General features: G+C 40.1%; 3 protein-coding genes across 3 annotated transcripts; all 3 read left to right on the top strand.

Annotated features, from left to right (window-relative positions):
* The first annotated feature begins 1250 nt into the window (after positions 1-1250).
* LOC114436665 (GTPase IMAP family member 7-like) lies at positions 1251-3978 on the top strand. Its single transcript, XM_028407089.1, has 2 exons — positions 1251-1381; positions 2192-3978. Exons 1-2 carry the CDS (start codon positions 1375-1377, stop codon positions 3169-3171), a joined length of 987 nt encoding a protein of 328 aa, XP_028262890.1. The 5' UTR covers positions 1251-1374; the 3' UTR covers positions 3172-3978.
* A 2465-nt stretch (positions 3979-6443) lies between these two features.
* On the top strand, positions 6444-15752 carry LOC114435439 (GTPase IMAP family member 8-like). Its single transcript, XM_028405110.1, has 3 exons — positions 6444-6605; positions 7022-7777; positions 14562-15752. Exons 1-3 carry the CDS (start codon positions 6488-6490, stop codon positions 15380-15382), a joined length of 1695 nt encoding a protein of 564 aa, XP_028260911.1. The 5' UTR covers positions 6444-6487; the 3' UTR covers positions 15383-15752.
* A 2416-nt stretch (positions 15753-18168) lies between these two features.
* Positions 18169-19821, top strand: LOC114435437 (GTPase IMAP family member 4-like). Its single transcript, XM_028405109.1, has 2 exons — positions 18169-18225; positions 18848-19821. Exons 1-2 carry the CDS (start codon positions 18219-18221, stop codon positions 19819-19821), a joined length of 981 nt encoding a protein of 326 aa, XP_028260910.1. The 5' UTR covers positions 18169-18218.
* The last annotated feature ends 4150 nt before the right edge of the window (positions 19822-23971 follow it).

Here is a 23971-nt window from a genome sequence, read left to right as displayed (position 1 = left end):
AAAAACAGAATCCTTGTTGTGAGACTGTTATCTGGTTCATGGAGCCGGTGCTCACAGGTTCTTTAAGCATGTAGCTGCACACAGAAACTTTCCTTTGCGTTTCTGAGTCCTGCTGAATAGTTCTTGTCTAACAGCTTCAATTTTCACACCTGAGTGACGTCTATATAACTCTGGAACCAGTGTCTCTCAGACAGAGACCAGAGAGGTTCATGGAACAAACTTCACTTTAACAGGTTCTTTGACAGTAAGAAGCCTTGATAATAAATAATGGAACAACAACCAGCAGGATGAATGCAGAAACAACCAGGTCCATGTGGAAGCTCTGCTCAACACCATCGACAGGATGGTGATGAAGAGGAGGAGGCTACTACACCAATGAGATGTTTCAAGTAGTGGTGTAGTGGAGATATGTTTTTTTTTATTTATTATGTTTTTGATTTTGTGGTCCAAGAGAATGTGATTGTTACATGTTTCTGTGCTCTTATCTTATGTGTCTTATGTGTCATTCATTGTGATGAAGGTCACATGATCATTCATATAATCTTGATGTAGTCATGAGATCTTTTCTGGTATTTTGTGTGGTCAGGTTTACAGAGTAAGATCATAGTCTGGGTTCGAACAGACACTTTCACATCTTTAAACACACTTTAAGAGACAAATTGTCCCATCTGCACCAAACCCCTCTGACGTGTTTGTGACCATCATGGTGTTGACTTTTTTTCAGATGTATTACATGGATACAACCACCAGATGGCATCAAACTGCACACATCATTTGTTTAAAACACATATTGTAGAATGTTCCACCATAAACTAAAGTCCCCACTGTGATTATATGATTAATAAATGCAGTCAGATCTTGTACATGAGAAACTTCTCTAATCACTGGGCTGAGGTCATGATCAGCTCCACCTCCGGTACAAACAGGATTCATATGACTATAAAACACATGTAGCACACACTCACTTGTAGCTGCACTCAAAAACATTGTCTAACAGCCACAATTGTTACACCTGAGTGACATCTGATTGACGTTTTAATCATTATTATAATACCATTTCTTTTATTTGACCTTACTTGACACAACATTATTAAATTTACTTATATTACACTAAATAATCTAGAATGGTGTGCAGATTGGTTTTAGTCATGACTAAAACTGAAACACTGTTTTGTGTTTTAGCACAACAAGAGTCTTCTCGGAACAGGTCGTGACTTGTGGTTATGTTGGTTGGTTTATTTCCTGCTGCAGTCAAGGCTTAAATAAAACTGCTGTGAAGGCAACTGATTCAGACATCAGGAGAGGAGACGTCGACACAGACGAAACATAATCTGACTTTAATCTGAATCATCTTCAGACTGAAATTATTTCATCATGAGTGGTGAGTGAGATTATTTTTTGTAATTTTTTCAGACATTCTGTGTAATGACACTTAAAATTCATCACATTGCAGCATTGTCAGTAAACATGCATTTGTTCAACAATCTATGAATAAACTGGCAATAAAGATGATGTGAGGAGTGAGGTGAGAGCAGGAAGAACAACATGGTGACAGCATATAAACTGTTAAAACAGGAAAAACCTTTCTGTGTCAGCACGACAGTTTGAGTCAGGACTAACAGGACTTAGTTGAATTGTAGCTGAATTACATGATACAAAGACCAGTGTTAGCTAACTCTTCCCACATCTCTTCTACAAAGGGCAATATGCAGATTATTATTGTTGAAGAATCTGTAGGTATAAAATGAAAAGGAGATAAAGTACAATTATGAAACACATAATCCCTATTATACACTACAAAATGAATATATTTACATTTTATAATCAATTTTACATAAAACACATTGCTCTAACTACAAACTCTATTTTGATATTGTTTCATGTTCTGCTCTTAAACAGAGCAGAGTTTGTTAGTGACGCTATCACAGTGCCCAAATGAGTAATGCACAGTCCTAGAGTCCTACACAATACACCAGCTTTGACACACAGCTCCTAACTTTATAGCTGGCTGGTCTGCAAATGTGTTTGCTTGAAGGTATAAGTAAATCCTCCCCAAAGAAAATACATTATTGAAGTTATACAGGGATTATTTTAAACTTTTTATTTATTAAACAGCAAATGTATTTGTATAAGTTTTGTTAAATTTCCTTCTTCGTGACAATAACCACAAATATGTGTTATTCTCTTTTAGATTCAGACACTAGGAGAATCGTCATTTTAGGAAAAACTGGATCAGGGAAAAGCAGCCTGGCTAACACCATATTTAAAGAGCAGCTGTTCAATGACAACCCCACTTTAAACTCTGGCACAAAGAAATGTCGAGCAGAAACCAGAACAGTTAAAGGAAGAAGAATTACTCTGATCGACACGCCTGGTTTCTTTGACACTGACATCCCTGAGGAGAAGCTGAAGCCTGAGATACTGAGGTGTATCATAGAGTGCTCTCCTGGACCTCATGCTTTCCTCATTGTGTTTAAAGTGGAGAAAATCACAAAGCATGAGCAGGAGGTGGCCAAGAAAATATCTGAATATTTCTCTGAAGAAGCTTTCAAATATGCAACAGTTGTCTTCACTCATGGTGAGCAGCTTCCTAAAGGACAGAAAATAGAAGATCTAGTCCAGCAGAACAAATACATGAGTGAGCTGGTGAGGAAGTGTGGAGGCCGGTGCCACATCATAGATAATAAAAACTGGAATGGAAGTTCAGAAGACAAATACAGAACCAACACGTTCCAGGTGAAGAAGCTGCTTGAAACCATCAACAAAACAGTGGAAGCAAACAATGGAAACTGCTACACCACTGAGCTGGGGAAAGGTGTGGAGCAGAAAATACAACAACAGGAGAGATGCATTGCAAAGATATCACCACACATGTCAAAAGAAGAGACCAGAGAGAAGGCAAAAAGCAATGTCTTTCACCGATTTCTGGTCAGAGCAACAGGTGTTGGTGTAGGTGCATTGTTTGGAGCTTATTACGGTGCAAGAAAGGACGATGCTTTTAAAGTTATATTTGTACTGCTACATGATGCATTAGAAGGCGCTGTTGCAGGATATCATGCAGTTGAGGAAGCAGAAACAGTATGGGAAGCAGTAGAGAAGGCAGCAGAGGCTGTTAAGGCTCAACATGTAAAAATGAAATCAGGTTGTACAGGAGGCATTACAATCACCTAAGAAAGCAGCAAAGGCTGTTTACAGTAGAGTAAGTCCTAGGTAGGCAGACTTTAACAAAGTATTCGCTTTGTAGAGTATCTGTGATTGAGATGTCATTTCTTCATGTAGACTAAATAGAGATCTTGTACAGAACAGCCTGTAATTGATGGGCTGAGGTTATGATTCACCTTCTCAAAGTAGGCGCTATAGTAGATTTGCAGTCATGTAGTGGAACAACGTCAACAAGAAAATGAGCTTCTGATGAGTTCAGGAAGTGGGAGGCTTTGTTAGTGTCACAATAAGACATGTGGTTGTTTTTGAACTTGTGAGACTATATGTACATGTGTATATAGCCTTCAGTGCTCACAGGTTCTTTAAACATGCAGCTGCACTCAGGAACTTAGTTTTGACCGTATAACATCATTTTTGTTTCTTTAATCATTAAACGTAATCTGAAAGAATTCTTTATTCGTTATTTTCTGGGTGTGTGCTAGCTTGGTGTAATGGTTTTATTTTTTATGGGTCATTGTTGAAATCAAAAGTCTGATGTAATGAGACAATCTGTAAATCTGCTGTTTCTTCCTAGATATGCAGATATATGTGTATTTTATCTATCATTAACAGATGTTCTGCTGTTTTCTCTTGATTATTTGGTCCATGAGATTTTGTATCTTATTCCTGTATTCTTATTATCATTTGTTTGCTTTCCAACATTGTGACATTATAAGCACAGATTTAGTGCATAAACTATGAGAGGTAATTTAGTCATATGATCTTTTCTGATTGTTTTCTGACACAAAGTCAAATAAAATCTTGGATAAATTTGAATTTTCTGTGACTTGCTGCTTCTTACAATAATAAATAAGGAGTTTTTTTGAGCATGGTTTGATTCAGGCTTCACTTCCCCAAACAACAGATGCATTATAATCATACAACCACCAGAGGGCGCCAGATTATGAACACGCAGTCCTGTAAAACACCCATTACAACATTTTCAGCACATTTATAAATCGACTGTACAAAGTCTATCATCAAATCTATCAATCATCAGCTTGTCTCCACGCCCATTAAATGATCAGTAAATTAATTCATCCATACTAATCACTGTAATGTTTATTTATGTTGTCTACTCAGACTTTCTACTAATAAAAAAAAATACAAGAAAAAAGATCAGGGACAACAACAAACATACAGGACACACATAGAAACATGAAATATCATTCTGTGCATACACTTCCTGCTGAATTACACTGATTTAATTTTAGTTTGAGACTGTACTTTTCTAGGCAAACTTTAAGTCTGATAAAAGTTTCTACCCACAGCAGGAAGGTCCAGTTACATCCTGCCTATTTCCTGTGATTATGTTTTCCGTAAACACTCTGGAATACAGCAAGGTGAAACAAACCCACAGCTGTGAGAAACAAACCTCTGTTGGTGACAGTGTCTCCAAACCTGGACAAACTGGAAGTGGAGAGAAGAATATAAAGAAGAGCACGTTAGCCAGAGAGCAGGGAACATGACATAAGTCAGCTGCATTATACTTCAGTGTATGAATGTCCCAGACAACAGTGAAATGTTTATGTTGTTAAATAATTTACTTCATCACACAAAAAATGTGCACTGTTCCAGTGTGCAGCATTACACCTGGATTAGGGATACACCTGAATTGATCCACGTTTTATCCATCTGCAGTAGCTGCATTTCGTCAGCAGGGGTCAGTGTGGCGCAGCACACTAAAGACGAAGTAGAAAGTCTGGAAACTACAGAAGAAGATGAGAGTAGACTGCGGTTAAAGAGTTTAAAGTACAGATTAATCTTTTATACCTGGCTTCTTCTTTGAGGTGAGTGTTCTGGAACAAGTTTCTGACTGACGTTTGTAGTTTCTGAGGATTTAATGGGTCATTAAACCTTGTTCTGCGGTGAGCGCAAGTGCACGTCGTTAGCATTTAGCTAGCTAACATACCGGTAGCTGCGTGGATGCAGTGATAACACTATTTATCCTCCGTGTGTTTTACACCGTGGAAAAGTCTGGATGAAACATTTTTTGTGATTAAGATGAAGCTGTTGAAAATGTGACCCTCATATGTTTCAGATATGTAAAATATTTTATGTATTTAAAGAAATGTATTGATTTTTTCCCCTCTAGTCTAACATTGACATTTTAGTCCCTAAGAACCACTGAGACTTCAGACTTATGTAGAATCATATTCTAACTTATAGCATCAAAGGAACAGCTCCTTTACAGTGTTTGGGGGCTTTTATTTAATGTAAACACTAAATAATACAAATAATACATGCATAATTTTAATTTTGTTCTTCCATTCCATTTTGCATTAATATATTCTTCCATACAAGAGCATCCACAGTCTGCTGCTGTCAGCAGCTACTTTTCTTACACCAGCATGAAAATACTTCATTATTTTGTCATTTATTTGCTTGTTGTGATTTTCCTAAACACTCACCAGCAGAATCTGACACTGTTCGAGGACACGTACTCTGACTTTAACCTGAACTTTAACCACCTGCTGTTATTTCTCTTCCATCATGTCTGGTGAGTAATATTTAATGTTTTTACCAAGCGGCAACCTTCGGGGCTCAAAGTGGAAGCCCATGCGGAAGTGTCAAAACTTGTAATTCATGCTGCAACAGCTGGGGGTTGGCTCCAAAAGCGAGTAATTTCCCATAGACTCCCATGTTAAAATGGCCGACTTCACAGCAGAAAAGAACATGTTTACAGCCTGGTACAAAAAATCGCTGTGGTCTCAGATGACAGGTTCTCTTCTAGTGTCAATTGTAGGGGTGGTGAATTTTTTTACAACTCACTCGTTTCAATTGTATTCGGACTTAAAATTACGCCTAATTATGGGCGTTGCCGCTTGAGTGACAGACAGTTGACGTATCACAGCGTGAGTTTCCTGCTCCCACGATCGCCCGCCCCCTAAACCCCGCTCGTGCCCCCCCTCTTTGTCCATATTCGGAGTTTTAGTTGACGTGACGCTGCCAACATGGCGGCGGTCATCACGTCCCGGAACCTCCCACTGAGACTCAAAACGGCTCTTCAGAAACAAACGGGTGACGTCACGGAGGCTCTGTCCATAGTTTTTACTGTCAATGGTTTTTACACATTCTGTGTTTCTGTGCTATGCTTCTTCTCTGTCCTTCATGTGTGTGCTCTTCTTCCTCTTTCTCTGCTCCTCCTGTCTTCCCTTCTGTTCCTCCTCCCTCCTGTTCTCTGATCCTCAGTCCTTCCTTCTCTCCTCCTCTAGTCTCCTCCTAGTTTCTTCCTCCTCCCTGATTGTTCTCACCTGTGGCTCATCTCAGCCCCTTTTTAAGTCTTATGCTCCCCTTTGTCAGTTCATTGTTTGTCGCTTCCCATGCCGTGCTCACCGTCTGGTTTCCTTCCATCATGTCATCCTCCGTATCCCTCCCGTCCTCCCCTGGTTTATCTCTCACTGGTTTGTTGGTTTTTGATTTCCTTTTCTTTTGTACTTTGTGGTTTTTTAGTTGTTCTGGACTTAGTTTAGTTTAGTTATTCTTGTCCTCTGGAATGTTTTAGCTTTCATTAAAGCTCAACCTTTTGTTTAACTTTACGTTTTGTCTGCATTTGGGTCCTGTTTAATTCTTACACATGACACCCTTCCTGAATGTTCAGTACAAAAGGAGGAAACGTTGCTCTGTTTATGCCAAACGTTTGGCACCTTAAATATCTAAAAAGAGAGGAGCGACTCACTAATGTGAAGAGAAAACATTGAGACCACTATAGTCAATTTATAGACGTCATTGACAATTAAAAAAACATGTTACTTTCATAGATATAACAGTATTCTACTGTATGTACAGTTTGTCACAGTGTATGATCTCATCTTTCTAGCTCCACAAAGAAGGATCGTACTGCTGGGGAAAACTGGAGTGGGGAAAAGCAGCCTGGCTAACACCATACTGGGAGAGACTGTGTTTGGGATTCATCATTCAGCAAATCCTGGAACATATGAATGTCGGACTGTGACCAGAGAGGTTCACAGAAGAGTCATCACAGTAACTGACACTCCTGGTTTCTTTGGTTTCCATGGCAGGCCTGAAGAGGACCTGAAATCTGCAATAACCCAGTGTATCGTGGACTGTGCTCCTGGGCCTCATGCTTTCCTCATTTTATGTGAACTGGGTAGATTCACAGAGCAGGAGAATGAGGTTATCTCTAAAATAAAAGAGTCTTTTTCTGAGGAAGCTTTCAAACATGCTGTTGTTGTCTTCACTCATGGTGACCAGCTTCCTGAGGGAATGACAATGGAGGAGTTTGTGGGTAATAATACATTTCTGCATGATCTCCTGCAGAAATGTGGCGGGCGCTGCCACGTCATTGATAATAAATACTGGAACAACCAGCAGGATGAATACAGAAGCAACCAGGTTCAAGTTGCAGCGCTGCTCAACACCATCGACAGGTTGGTGATGCAGAACACAGGAGGCTGCTACACCAATGAGATGCTTCAAGCAGTGGACAGGGTAGTACAACAAGTTCTTCGTTCATTACCACGACAAATGCCTGGTCGATCAGAACAGGCAAGAAACATCGTCTACAACTTTCTCAAGAACGCAGCAGGTCTTACTACAGGAGCGTTGTTAGGAGGTTTGCTGGGTGTGCCAGTAATGATTGCGTTAGTTGTCACGGAGCTAATGAGAATGAATGTAGAAACTGTACTGAGATGTGCAACAGCAATAGCGGCGGCGGCGGCAGACGGAGGAGTCGCAGGAATGGATTTTGTAACAAAAGTAGTTGCAGGAGCTGCTGTTGCTGCAGGGGCAGCTGCTACTGCAGGAGGAGCAGCAGTAGGAGGTTACATAGGATATGATGAAGCTACTAGAGCAGATACAGTGACTGAGGCAGTGGTGAACGCAGCTGAGGCTGTCTTTAGGACAGCTTCAAATCTGATTCAGAGAGCCCAGAAACAGTAGAGCCTCAGTAACCAGGCTGTAGATGAGGTTTGATTATAAAAGTTTTTGGCAGCCTTGTATATATTCCTAGAAAGACTTTGTCCATTTTGTCTTTACCTGCTGTTTGTCAGGTTGTGTTTCTATTGTTTTATGTTGGGGTTAATTTTCTTTTGAGTGATTTGATTTGAGTGTACCTTTGTATGAAAATTGAGTTTTGGGATGAGAAGATGATCAGATGTGATCAGGTTTGTTTTACCATTTATTACATTTATCAAGTATATCATGATTTATATTTGATGAATAAAATGGAATGAAGGGATTTTTTTTTTCTTCATTTTTGAGTGAAATATTTCTGGCTTTTCTCGTCTCTATGCTATTGCAGTTATGCAGTATTTATGAATTCACTCCTGCCCGGTTTAACAAGACAGACAAACAAGGAAACTGACAATTTCAGGAAATCAGGCTCTATCAACCCTTACAGGCAGAATGAGATTTTTTCAAATATTTGTTTTCCAAAAACAGTTCCTTTAAGCAGGAAAATGCTGCTATTGGTATTTATAACAGGAAAACCCCAACCACCCATGCCCCAATAGACACACAGTTCAAAAAGAAAGTGAAACTGATCAAGTGCACATTGCTACAGTCACTCTCCACTTCAAGGACATACAGGATGGTAAGTTAACATTATCTTTACAGTTTTTGAGAAGTTGTTTACTAACTGTATTGGTTTATTGTTTAATATTATTCTCTCTTTATTCTACCTATTATACTGCCATGAAACAAACACACAAGTGATTCACCTTGCCTCAAACTGACAAGTGTATTAAAGGACACTGCTACTTGTAAACTACGTAATTTATTGTAAAATGTTCTTTGGCTACACAGCTGTGTATGTGTGATATATTTGGCACTGGCAGGGCCATTATTTGGCAGAGATCAGTGAATATAGACAGGAACCAACGTAGAGGCAACACTACAAAGCCTCCTCTGCATGGGTGTTTTGTTGTATCTTCCACTTGCATGTGCACATTCGCTCTCTCTATGTGAATGTGAAAACAGCTGACAAAGAGTGAGGGGAGACTAAGCAGGAAGTGAAATTTAAACCACCCTTGCACAACTTTTCAGCAACCACAAGATGGAAGCACAGAGCAACACTGAACACTTTCTTTCGTCATCTGAAGCCATTGTGCAGAACTCCATGCAAAAACCCTTGCTTCATTTTTTAACATGTAACACTGGGTCCTGCACAACAGCTTCAATAGTATCTGACATAGAATAAATTAGGATTTTTTTACAACATGTCAGACTGTATATGACAAATGATAAATGATAAAAATTGTTTGTCGAGTATAATATTCTCAAGAAAACCTGTATTACTTTCTTTACTATACTGCTAGATGTAAATAAAATAAAATAAACATAAACTATGCCATAATCACCAACCTGCTACTTTACACTGTGGCTTGGGGAGTTGAAAACAATCACATTTGGGTTGTACTCTTACTTTTAGTTGGACATCATAGTCCACATAAGTTTGTATGTTAGCTGAAGTTAGATCCAGCCAGCTCCCAAGCTAAGTGTTGCTTTGGTAAGTCATTTGCAAACAGGAAGTTGACCCTGTGCGACAGGACAAATGGTTCAGAAGATGGATAGATCAGACACTGAACTAATTTTACTTTGCTAATGGTAACTCTAAGCAAGCTAAGTTAACTGTAGCCTACCTAACATACAAGCAAGTGTATGAATTGATTGCTAGAATGTTTATTTTTCTTTCCATACTGTAAGAATCAGGTACTGGTATCATTTTACCCCTCTAGGTAGTTAGTAAGCCAAATAGTAGCTAGTGTTGGATGCTCTGTAGTAAGGCTAAACATTGCTTTTTTTGGGATTTTTGTGTAACTTCTGATCGCAGCAAATGTAGTCTGAATGTGATCAATGTTGTCTTGTTGCAGCAGCGAGAGGAAAACATGGAGGATACCCGCTGTGATCCTGCTTCTAGTCAGGCATGGATTAAATTGATGGGCCCTGCAGCTGGATTTCTGAAGGAAGCCTTCTGTGCTCCAAACGTCATCTTTTTTCAGGATGTCCCAGGAGAAAGAAGCAACGCAGAGCAGGAAATGATCCAAGAAGACAAATCAAACACTGTGCATAAAAACGAGTGTGTTAGACTGGTCAGAGTAGCTCCAGTGTCAGGAGGAGGATGTGTGCATGGAACTGAAAAAGGAACCACAGATGGAGTCAAACCAGAGACAGGTAAAGCATTTTGTATCACTTCATCAGCAGCATTTGCTGTGGCAACCCCTTAAGGCTAATTAGGTTTATTTGTATTCATCTCATTTGTTTCCTCTAGTGCCTCAGACAAGGATTGTTATACCAGGAACAGCTGGGACCCAAAGGCACATCAAAGGTAACAACATGTGAAGGAATTTGTGTGAGTGTTTATTTTCAAGCAGCATTTAGGTTTAGGCTTTAAAACTGCTGGGTTCAAGGTTGTGGTTTTACAACACTTTAACGCAATTCATGAGTCAAAACAATAGTTGCCATTTGTCATTTTGGTGTCACCACAGGTGGGTGACAGATAACATATACTACTTTTTTTGGCCTTTCAAATGATCACATTTATTAGTATCTGGTGCCCCCCTGTGGTTGTATCTAAAGCCAAAAAACAGCATTGATTTCCTGTTGTTCTTCTGTCGTAGTGCTGAAATCATACAGGATCGTCTTGCTGGGACAAGCCAGAGCTGGAAAAAGTGACGTTGCCAACACTATATTTGGAGAGAATGTGTTCTCTGGAACAAGTGAATTTCAGGTTCAATCCCGATCAGTTCATGGAAGAAGAATTACGCTGATCAATATGGCTGACTTCTCTGACACAGAAATATCTGGGGAGCAGCTACAGTGTGACATTGCTGGGAGTGCCACACAGTGCACCCCTGGGCCTCATGCTTTTCTCATTGTGATCAAAGTAGAAAAATTCACCAAACAGCAGCAGCAGTTTGTTGATCACTTCGGGAAATATTTCCCAGAGGAAGCGTTCAAACATGCTGCAGTTGTATTTACTCATGTTGATCAACCCATTGACAAGTTTGTTGATCAGAATAAATGTCTCAGTGATCTTGTAAAGAAGTGCCACGGCCAATGCCATGTCATTGATTCCAGCATCAACTGCCTGAGCAACCAGTCCAAGGTGGAAGAGCTGCTCAACACAATAGACCAGATGGTGAAGAAGAATAAAGGTTGCTACACTAATAAGGTGCAAAAAAATAATACAGACCATGTCTCTACCAATGTGTGGATTGCACTTACAGGCCCTGCAGCAGAATCAGTGGCAGAAGCCTTCCTTGGATCAGCTCACAAAGCAGCAGCAGAAACAAAGCCAAAGGAAGCCAGAAACAAAGGACCACAAGATGATGAAGAAGAACAGCCCCAAGACAAAAAGGAAGAAATAAAAGAACAAAAACAGAAGAAAATGGGTAAAAAAGAAGAAAAGGGCAAAGGAGGGGGTGGATTTTGGACTTTCCTTTCTTGGTTAGCAGGAGCAGGAATTTGGATAGTAGGAGCAGCAATTGGGATAGCAGCAGCAATTGGGATGGCAGGAGCAGCAATTGGGAGAGCAGGAGCAGCAATTTGGAGAGCATTAGCATCAGGTTTTGCAAAATGTAAACATTTTCTATCACATTTTATGAAAGGGGCAGGTAAAGGTACAGGAAATGGGGGAAAAGGAGGAACTAGCACAGTAGCAAAAGCTTCAGCCATTGGAGGTACAGTGGTGGCTGGATTATTAGGAATTGTCTGGGTAAAAGAAAAACTGTATCAATCTCTAGACAATTTAAAGCGATGTGGCATAAAGACATTGCTGGTGATTGTTTTCTTCTCTCTGCTGCTGTTGTCACTGTGTCTCAGAGTACCGATTACTGGGTACCTCCTGCTAATGTTGCTGTTCCTGTTGCAAGTGTTTTTATTCCAGCTAATATAGAATAATAGTTGTACACAGCACTACATTTGCTGAACTACAGGTGGCATCCTGTTATTTAGTAACTAAAGCTAGCTGGCTGACCATTTCCAACAGAAATTAACATGCCTGTAGGCTAAAATCCACACAACATTAGCTTAAAAAATGATTTGCCATTGTGGGTTTGGATGAATTAGATAATTGATCATTTATTTTGCTACATTAGGTAGCATTTAGCATGCAAGCTAATATGACTGAGGAATGACACTCAGGAGTGAAAAGAAGTGTCACTTCCTCTGTATTTAAAATCATCAGTGTTTTTTCACAAGAAAATATAATAAAGACCATTATATACATGTTTATCCTCACATACAGTAAATGTAAAATGTGTTATTGTGTAATTACACAGATTAAATTCACCCTGTTACAAGCAAAGGTTTTTTTAGCTCCCAAGACCATGAATGAATAATTTGAAACAAAGACTACTTATATATATATATATGAACTCCTCAATATACTTGTAATAAAAATAACAAAACAATAAAGTAACAAGAGGTCTATAATATCATGTCTGCTCCCTGTTTTTAAAAACATTGAAAACTGACCGTAACATAATGATTGTACATATACCCATCACCAGCTCTATACCCAAACAAATAAAACCACATTAATATAGATGAGTGAAGCTGTTTATATTGTATTTTATTACATGAAAAACAAAAGAAAAGAAAAACCAGGTATTCCACTGCACATTCACCAAGTACCTCTCCAGAAGTAACAACTTAGTGTGTAAATGAATAAAAGTCCTGTTTTGTGCAGCATGAGCTTTATTCTTCAACAAAGATGAAATTAAACTTCTGTTCATCATGCATACGGAACCAGTTATGTTTCCCGCCTGTGTCCATGGAGGAACTGAGTGAATGAGGAAATGGAACAGCATTTCAGTTCTACCAAGAGGAGGAGACAGGCAGAAAACCTGTTCCTTTTCAGGTTATGTCACTAAGCTACCAAAATAAAACACACTCTTCTTCACATTGTGTTTTTGTCTCGTCTATCGTCACTGATGAGTTTTAGTTCTTTGGTTTCACACGGAGGGTTAACACTGCACTGACGTCTCTGCTAACATGGCTGGTGAGTAACATTTACTTTATAACTCCATGACTTTTGCGTGGCATGTTTTATTTTTCAATGTGTGTTTGACCATACAATTATAGTTAACAGCAAGCTATGTGTTGTCATATATGCGTACAATGGTCATTTGAGTATTCTACATTCTGTGAACCTACACCGAACAAGAACTTTTCAGGTATGATTTAATCTTTAATCTCTATATTAACACTTCCCTGTATATAAAAACATACAACGTGGAATACTGAGAATCATATTGTTCTTCCCGACAGCTTGACTGATGGGAATTTTCACCACACCCTAATGCCATTTTGTGAAATTTCCACTCACTCTAAGTTAAATGGCAGCCATCTTAGATATATAACAAGAGAAAGATGCATTTATTGACAGCACACCATCAGTTTGTGATGTGATGTGTGATGTGTGTCAGTTTATTTATTTTGAGAGGAACAGAAGTAGACTCTGAATGAACTAGTTAGTGTAATTATTAACCTTTTCTACAACTTGCAGGTGTTACATAAGCCTAAATTTCTTGAATGACAAATCTATTTGTCATTTGTACAAGTAGGCTCAAACCGCTTGTGCCCCTTTATCTGTAGGTTGTTTTTATTATTGGACTGTAAATATGTTTATTTTTGTTGTAAATTTTAGACTAATGACTTAATATGGAGGTTTGTGGAAGTTAAAACACTTTTGGAGCCAACCCCAAATTGACACTCATAGAAGTGTAGTTTTTTGCATTGTCATCCCATTTGCTACAACCAATGCTGAAATGGCCGATTGTCTTAAAGGGGATCTCTCAACCTGTATCAATGATCTTCTGCATCATATATAGGAAGCAACACTGGTTTTAGTCGGCATTAAATGCGATGCCCCTGTCAAATGGGTGAGAGATTTTGTTGTGATGAGACAAAGTAAGAGGCACATATTTAATTTAAGCATGTGTTGATCTCTGGACTGATTTCTGTTTGTTTCAAAGCACAAAATGTAGGTTTGTCTATATGTGTCCCACCTTTTTCACAGTAGGTCTTCCTGGATAAAAACAGTCCAATTTGTCGAACAAGGAACATCAAAGTTATTGGCAGTCAAGAATACATTAGGTTTTATTCATTTGTATAGAACACTTTTTTTAGTTAGTTAGTTTTATAGTAAACTAACCAGGCAGAAGTGACACTTCTTCTCACATCAAGTAGCTAAAGAAGCCACTGCACATGTAAAAAGCACATTCTGTGGACTTTACATGAAATTCACAACTAAAAAGGGCCTTAAATAATTATAGCATACAAGCTGAGGTTCCACAACATTTGAGCTACTTTACTCACTGTAGGCATATCTGCTGCATCTCCAGAACCAAACCAGGACAATGCATCACTGACAGAGGGTCATTATTGTCTTACAGTGTCAACAATAAGACTTGTGGTTTTGGGAAAAACTGGAGCTGGGAAGAGCAGCCTTGCCAACACCTTATTTGGAGAGAGGCTGTTTGAAACAAACCATTCTCCTGAATCTGGAACAAGTGAATGTGTCGCAAAGACCAGCTCTGTCCATGGAAAAAGCTTAATGTGGATCGACACCCCTGGGTTTTTTGATACAGGGAGGTCAGAGGAGGAGATGAAGCCTGAGATAGTGAAGTGTATCACAGAGTGCGCTCCTGGGCCTCATGTGTTTCTCATTGTGCTTAAAGTGGAGAAATTCACAGAGCAGGAGAAAGATGTCATCAATAAAATGAATCAATATTTCTCTGAGGAATCTCTGAGGTATACCACAGTCCTCTTCACTCATGGAGACCAGCTTGAAAATGAGGTGAAGATACAGGAGTTTGTCGCAGAAAGTAAAGATCTGAATGATCTGGTGAAGAAGTGTGGGAACCGCTGCCACGTTGTTGATAATAAATACTGGAAGAACAACCAGCCACATGAATACAGGAGCAACCAGTACCAGGTGAAAGCTCTGCTCAACACCATCGACACGATGATTGCAACAAACAGAGGAGGCTACTACACCAATGAGATGCTTCAAACACAACACAGAGAAATACAAGAAGAGACAGCCCGCATTAACCAGTCATGTTCAAACTTTCTACCAGATGAGGCCATGCAAAATGCAAAGACTGTAGTTTCTAAAAATCTGGTGCTTAGAGCTGCAGGACTAAGTGCTGCCACACTTTTGGCGGAACTCTTTGGTGGAGCAGTGATAGCAAAGATATTAGATTGCCAGTAGTCTTGAGGGACATCTGGATTTTATTGGTGGCTTTTTTGATGAGTGTAAGTTTCTACACCATCTTCTGTTCAGCTAATAACATGTAATAGCAACATATGAGCACTATAATGAATTTATGCAGAATATCAAGAGTGAAATTAATGTAATGGTCTTTTGTGGTCATTGTGGGAGGCTTGCATCAATGGAAAACAGAATATGTTTAGCTTGTTACATCAAATATACTGTAGTGTGATTTCTTTCTTTTAGTGTAATCTAATCTGCACATTTGACTTCTCTGTATTTGATTATCTGCCAGCAAATCAAAATAATTAATGTAAAACCTTTGTTTTATTGTTTTTGTGAGTATTTCCAATAAAAAATTGTGAATTCATCAATTTTCAAGTGTATTTTTTTAACTCATCTTTTAACTAACATAGCACAAAGCATGTAAATCCCTTCTCAGCTTCTTTACTCTTAGCAGCCATTTGATTGTAGCTAATTTGCAGCCTATGAGGAAGAACTGATTGCTGTAAATGCAATGGATGTAGATAACACAAATCAGGTTATTGCAAAACTTTTGATAACCATGTTGAGTCATATGTAAAACAGTTTGTTGTGATAGTATAACACACATTCACAGAATAAATTCAAGGAACGGAAAACCAAAACGCTGATTTACTGTCATTACTGTCTTCTAGTGGTGAACCCAACACGGATCGTCTTGCTGGGAAAAACTGGAACTGGAAAAACCAGCCTAGCTAACACCATATTTGGAGAGGCCATATTCAAAATGAATCCTTTTGATGACCTGAAAATGTGTTCTCAAAGTGAAACCAAATCTGTCAATGGGCAGAGCATCACTTTGATTAACACCCCGGGGTTCTTTCACCCAGGCAGGTCTGAGGTGGACATGAAGCTTCGGTTGGTGGGCTGTAGCATTCAGTGCGCTCCTGGCCCTCATGTTTTTCTCATTGTGCTCAAAGTGGAGAAATTCACTGAGCATGAGCGCAACGTTATCACCAAAATACAAGAATCGTTTTCTGAGGACGCTTTCAGACATGCTGTTGTTGTCTTCACTCATGGTGACCAGCTTCCTGATGACATGAAGATTGAGGAGTTCATCGAGCAAAGTGAGGGTCTGCGTGATCTCCTGGAGAAATGTGGCGGCCGCTGTCACGTCGTTGATAATAAATACTGGAAGAACAACCAGCAAGATGAATACAGAAACAACCAGGTCCAGGTGGCAGCTCTGCTCAACACCATTGATGGGATAATTAAGGCTAATGGGGGAGGTTACTACACCAATGAGAAGCTGCAAGCAGTAGCTAGAGAAATACAAAAGGAGGAAGTGCGCATTAGACAGACAGCTGGAAACATGTCACAGGAAGAGATCAGAGAGCAGGCCAAAGGGAATGTCTTCAAAAAGCAGGGGGAAAAAGCACCACGAACATGGATTAAAGGTTTTGTGGGTGTGACGGTGGCGGTGGGGGTGGCGGTGGGGGTCATTGCAGCTGTGTCAGCTGTGCTGGTCAAATTGAAATCTGACAAAATAGCTACAGAAATACCACCGTCTGACCAGCTTCCACCACTACTTGTAGAAGTAGTTAAACAAATACCTGAGCCACCCATAATAACTCCTCCAGCCATCACAATCACAGAAGTAGCTGAGGAAGCACCAGTGAGAACAATGTGGCAGGTGGTGGAGGAGATCATGGAGAGACTCAGAGATCTGTATGAACGTACATATAATCCTTGGAATCCATCTGAATGAACAGGAAGCAGCATCACAGCCATGATAGGGTGCCTGCTCTCACAGCTGTTTATATGTGCGTGTAATTCATTTATGTTGTGCTAGTTTCTGTCAAATGAAAACCTGTAAGTCATGAAACTGAACTGGACTATAGGACTAAATACATGTCTGAAGGTTCTTTTGATCTTTGTGTGAAACTGGATCCATAATGTCTTCTGTTCATTCTCGTTTTTGGCTTGTGTATCAATCTGTTGTGTAACAATAAAGCAACTTGTAGGTTAAAAGTCTTTTCTGGTGTTTTTAACAAGGACACAGGGGGATGGCCCCCGTTTGGCCCTCATATAGAGCATATATCAGTTCTGGGAATGGCCGAGGTCATACAAAGAAGAAGGCACATGTGAGAATGTTTGTACTATGAGTAATGTAGAGGAGATTTAGCTGGGTGTGTATTCTGCCACGGCTTATGATACACATTATAATAAAAGCAGTCCACTTATTTGAATTAACGACTGCTGTTCCCATAAATGACAGAATGAACCACACCTTCACCTGAAAGCTCCAACTGTTTTGTTTTCTGCAACAGTTTCTTCGTAGCTTTGTCTCACAAAGACATAGAGTACTCCACCCAATAAAGATATGAAAATATGAAGCTGCCATCCAGAATGATGTATTATGTAGTTATTATATAAGAGCTTAAAATGTACAGAATATTTTAATACATGCACATTTGTGTGTATTTTAAAAGGTCAGATTACTTTAACATTGTCTCACATGTAGAATTCACTCCAAAGTTATTAGCTTCATAGCTAAGGGGAAGCTAGCTCAAGAGCTAAATGGTTGTTTGTAGGTTTATTTTACTTTTTTCAGAAAAATGGCAGATTTACATGGCTAACCTCTATATTTATTATGACATAAATGTGAAAAAGTAAGCTATAGACATTGATGAACAGAGTAAGGCCTACATGAGACACAAACATGTCAGAGGTGGCCTAAACCAACCAGTCAAACTAGTGGAAAAAAGAAAGTAAAGTCAGACTGTAGGAAGAACACAGGAGGACAAAGACGCAGCAACAACCGTCTGACAACTCTGACTTGATTTTTGACAACATGGACGGTCAGTTAAGCCTACTTCAATATCACACTCAGAAATGATCCATATAATTCTGCTTTAAATACTGGACGGTGTCTGGGCCACTTTCTTATTGTTGTTTTATATTATTATGAGTTCATTCAAAACTCTTGACCTCTTTTTTTCTCTTGAGGTTAACAATATTTACACACACTGTGTTGTAAATGCTGCTCAGAATGAACTACAATAAATTTGGTTCAGTAACCATTTTTACAGCATTAGTTACAGCTAAAACCAGCTTTATATATTCAGTAATGCTGCTGATTGACCAAATGAATGAATGAATGAATGGTTGTGACTGTTCCATTGCTGCATCTGTAATCCATTATTTCTGGAGACCAGATAGTTGCTACACAAAAGTGATTGTTGCTTTGGATACATTCAGGTTCAGCCTGCTCCAGTATGTTTAACCCTGAAAGCCTGATGCAGGACTCCAACACAAATCCCTCTAGTGGTTAAAACTTGGCTATTGCAGTTGAACTATAAACTACTCCCTGCTGTATTGTTGTGTGTGTTGAAATATTGAGCAGATTACCTGTCAATGAAACTGTAATGCAATAGAAGTCAGGTTACAGTGTGCTTATACAAATCCACTCCTCTGTTCTAGTGCTGCCTTCAAGGAGGATCATCCTGCTGGGAAAAACAGGAGCAGGGAAAAGCAGCCTGGCTAACACCATATTTGGAGAGGATGTGTTCAAGATCAGCCACTCTCCTCTGTCTGAGCAGAGTCTGTCTCGAGCAGAAACCAAACACATCAATGGAAGAGACGTCACTTTGATCGACACCCCCAGTGTTTTTGGCACATGCAGGTCTGAGGCTGACCTCAGGGCTGAGTTAGTGAGGTGTATCACAGAGTGCTCTCCTGGGCCTCATGCTTTTCTCATTGTGCTCAAAGTGGCTAAATACACGGCACAGGAGATGGAAGTAATCAACAAAATATGTGAGTATTTCTCTGAAGACGCTCTGACATACACCACTGTTGTCTTCACACATGGCGACCAACTCCCAGACGGAACAACGATCAAGGACTTTGTTAGTCAAAACAAATGGCTGAGTGATCTGGTGAAGAAGTGTGGAGGCCGCTGCCATGTTGTGGATAACAAATACTGGAAACACAACGAAGAGGACGAGTACAGGTGCAACCGAGTCCAAGTGGCAGAGCTGCTCAGGTCCATGGAGGCAATAGCTGAGGCGCACAATGGAAGGTGCTACACCAATGAGTTTTTAGAGGAAGTGAAAACAGAAATACAGAGAGAGGAAGAGCTCCTCAGAAGTTCACCAGGAAACATGACGCAGGAGGAGATCAGACAGAACGCTAGAATCAGCGTGTCTGAGAAGTTAATGATCAGATTAGTGGGCGCTGCAGTAGGTGGGGTGTTAGGAGCCATGTTGGGTGTGTCTAAGGGGGCCTTATCAGTTACAGCTCTAACTTCAGCAGTAACAAAAAGAGCAGCACTCACATCAGCTCTTCAAAGTGTGGTAGAGGGAGCTGTGGCAGGATTCAATGCAGCAGAAGATGCACAAAGCCCAACAGAAGCTGTGGAGAAAGCACTGAAGGCTGTGTGGAAGGACTCTGCTTGATGACACGATATTAACTCAATCCTGATCATAGTTAAAATGCATGAGCAACAAGGGAGGTATTGGGTATTTTTTTCTCAAACTATGTGTAAACATCACCTCTTAATATGAGTTAATACACTCTATGCATCTAGAACACATGGTTCTTTTGCTAATGTTCTGTCATTCTAGATATACGGCCTTTCAAACATAATTCTTATTAATACCTATTACAGACACCACCCTGAACAATATTTACAGCCACCATCCAGTCACTTTGTTAGTTCAAGCATAAAGTCAATTGCAAAAAAATGAAAGAAAAGAATATAAAGATTCTGCATAACAAAACAAACCACTGAAAAACACCTTTCTTTGCTCTCTGGATGATCCTGTTACAGAATGTTCTGTCTGTTAAATATGATGTAGATCAGATGTAATAAAATATATAACCATGCATAGTGATTATGCCTGATTTTATGGTGTCCATATCTCAATATATTTCATTTAATTTATGGTATATGCACAAAGTCAATTGCTTTTTTTTTTTTTTTTGGTGTTTTAAAAGCCACATCACAATCAGAGTCATGATATGCCACGAAGAAGACGACTACAGCTGCACAGTCCAAGTGGCAGAGCTGCTCAGGTCCATAACTGAACTGGCAATAGCTGAGGCGCACAATGGAAGGTGCTACACCAATGAGTTTTTATTATTTTTATCACCTACAATATCATAACATGATATTGATTAACTCAATCCTGATGATGTATGGGAAACATGGATGTATAAGACACAATAGACTGCAATGTTATTTCTGTTATTTTTACTGCAATATACTGCATGCATCTACAACACATACTGTTTTTGATCATGTTCTGTGGTTACACAGCCTGTCAAAGATAGTTCTTATTAATACATCAGAGCACCCTGAACAACAAACATCGCCCTCCCGTGTTAGACTAATCCCAACATCTAAATGAAAATAATGTATTCTCAAAACAAACCACTGAAAAACACCTTTCTTTGCTCTCTGGGTGACGCTTCTACACAATGTTCTGTTTGTTAAATATGATCTAGATCAGATGTAATAAAATATATATTCATACTGATTATGCCTGATTTTATTTTTAAGTTTTCCATTCGTTAAAGCTGATAATCAAGTAAGCTCACCACTACTGGTGGTAGAAATTATTACCTTTGTGAGTTAGTGTTTAGTTTGTGAGGATTAGAAAAAAACGATCATGAATCAGACATCTCTTTTAGTAATAATTTTTAAATAATAAAATACAACATTTTCCTCCTGTAGGAGGAATAAAAATAAACTTGTGTGACTTTAATGTGAAACAGTGTGTACATCTGCAGAAATGCCCAGACATCAAATCAAATTAAATGTAATTAAATTAAATTAAAACATTTATACAATTCAGATATTGAGAGCTTTTTTATATTGTTTGTTGTTTTTAGGTTGTTCAAAAAAAAAACTTTAATTGATAACTTATTCCAGGTGCGCAGGTCTTTACGGCCCCTCCTCTTCCTCCCCACAGGAAATGAAATGTCGCTCTCTCCACACATGCGGATTCAAACCTAATGGCTGAGCAGCAGCAGGAGGAGCAGCTGCAGGAGGTGCATGAGGAGCAGGTGCAGCAGCAGCAGCAGGAGGAGGAGGAGGAGGAGGAGTGCGGGGTGGTGTTGGAGCAGAATCACTTTTGGTGCTCGGTGTGTCTGGAGCTGCTCAGAGTCCCTGTGACCATCCAGTGCGGACACACTTACTGCTGGAGCTGCATTGAGAAATGCTGGGACCTGGAGGAGCCGAGAGGCTGGTACAGCTGCCCGCAGTGCCGGGAGAGGTTCCACCCGCGACCAGCGCTCAAGAAGAACAACCTGCTGGCTGAGGTGAGCCATCTGTCTCGGCTTTTTCTTTGTCTTCTCTTCCGGCTGGGTGAATGGGTGGTCTTCTACACACATATTCCATTTCGTGTTTATTTTCCAAAGCTGAACAAAAGGTCTTAAAAAATACACTGTACGTGCTCCAAACGTCATCCTTTTTCAGGATGTCCCAGGAGAAAGAAGCAACACAGAGCAGGAAATGATCCAAGAAGACAAAAGAAGACAAAAACACTGTGCATAAAGTGTGTTAGACTGGTCAAAGTAGCTCCGGTGTCAGGAGGAGGATGTGTGCATGGAACTGAAAAAGGAACCACAGATGGAGTCAAACCAGAGACAGGTAAAGCATTTCTTATCACTTCATCAGCAGCATTTGCTGTGGCAACCCCTTAAGGCTAATTAGGTTTATTTGTATTCATCTCATTTGTTTCCTCTAGTGCCTCAGACCAGGATTGTTATACCAGGAACAGCTGGGACCCAAAGGCACATCAAAGGTAACAACATGTGACAACAGATACTACTTTTTTTGGCCTTTCAAATGATCACGTATTAGTATCTGGTGCCCCCCTGTGGTTGTATCTAAAGCCCAAAAAACAGCATTGATTTCCTGTTATTCTTCTGTCGTAGTGCTGAAATCATACAGGATCGTCCTGCTGGGACAAGCCAGAGCTGGAAAAAGTGACGTTGCCAACACTATATTTGGAGAGAATGTGTTCTCTGGAACAAGTGAATTTCAGGTTGAATCCCGATCAGTTCATGGAAGAAGAATTGCGCTGATCAATATACCTGACCTCTCTGACACAGAAATATCTGGGGAGCAGCTACAGTGTGACATTGCTGGGAGTGCCACACAGTGCACCCCTGGGCCTCATGCTTTTCTCATTGTGATCAAATTGGTATACAGCAGCAGCAGCAGAGGAAGCGTTCAATCATGCTGCAGTTGTATTTACTCATGTTGATCAGCCCATTGACAAGTTTGTTGATCAGAATAAATGTCTCAGTGATCTTGTAAAGAAGTGCCACGGCCAATGCCATGTCATTGATTCCAGCATCAACTCCCTGAGAAACCAGTCCAAGGTGGAAGAGCTGCTCAACACAATAGACCAGATGGTGGAGGAGAATAAAGGTTGCTACACTATTAAGATGCAAAACAATAATACAGACCATGTCTCTACCAATGTGTGGATCACACTTACAGGCCCTGCAGCAGAATCAGTGGCAGAAGCCTTCCTTGGATCAACTGCAATCACACACAAAGCAGCAGCAGAAACAAGAGAGAAAGAAACAAAGCAAGAAGGACCACAAGATGATGAAGAAGAACAGCCCCAAGAAGAGGACCAAGAAACTGGAGATGAAAAAGAACAACCCCAAGACAAAAAGGAAGAAATAAAAGAACAAGAACAGAAGAAAATGGGTAAAGGAGGCGGTGGATTTGGAGTTTACTTTCTTGGTTAGCAGGGGCAGCATTTGGGAGAGCAGGAGCATTAGCATTTGGCAAAATGTCAAAATTTTCTACCAGATTTTATGAAAGGGGCAGGTGAAAGTACAGGAAACAGGGGAGGAGGAACTACAGGAGGTTTAGCTAGCACAGCAGCAAAAGCTTCAGCCATTGGATTTACAGTGGTGGCTGGAGGATTAGGATTTGTCTGGGTAAAAGAAAAACTGTATCAACTGCTAGACTATTTAAAGCGATGTGGCATAATGACATTGCTGGTGATTGTTTTCTTCTCTCTGCTGCTGTTGTCACTGTGTCTCAGAGTACCGATTATTGGGTACCTCCTGCTAATGTTGCTGTTCCTGTTGCAAGTGTTTTTATTCCAGCTAATGTAGAATAATAGTTGTACACAGCACTACATTTGCTCAGTCCAGCTGCCTGCAATTCACTGAACTGCAGGTGGCATCCTGTTATTTAGTAACTAAAGTTAGCTGGCTGACCATTTCCAACAGAAATTAATGCGCCTGTAGGCTAAAATCCACACGGCTGGACAGAATACACTGTGTATCTGTCATGGTTTCAGCCAGGTCTTTTATTTTGTAGTTCAGTTTCTGTTTGTCCCCTCCGTGGACCGCCACCTTACTGTGGTGGAGGGGTTTGAGTGCCCAGATGATCCTAGGAGCTATGTTGTCGGGGGCTTAATGCCCCCAGCAGGGTCTCCCAAGGCAAACAGGTCCTGGGTGATGGGCCAGACTAAGAGCGGTCCAAATACCCCTTATGATGGAAAGAAGAACAAGGACCGTGACGTCGCCCGGTATGGCGCAGCCGGGGCCCCACCCTGGAGCCAGGCCCGGGGT

Source organism: Parambassis ranga, chromosome 5 (assembly GCF_900634625.1).
Source record: "Parambassis ranga chromosome 5, fParRan2.1, whole genome shotgun sequence".
NCBI classification, from domain to species: Eukaryota; Metazoa; Chordata; class Actinopteri; family Ambassidae; genus Parambassis; species Parambassis ranga.
Note: the sequence above shows the minus strand (reverse complement) of the source record. Positions and strands in the feature narration are given on the sequence as shown.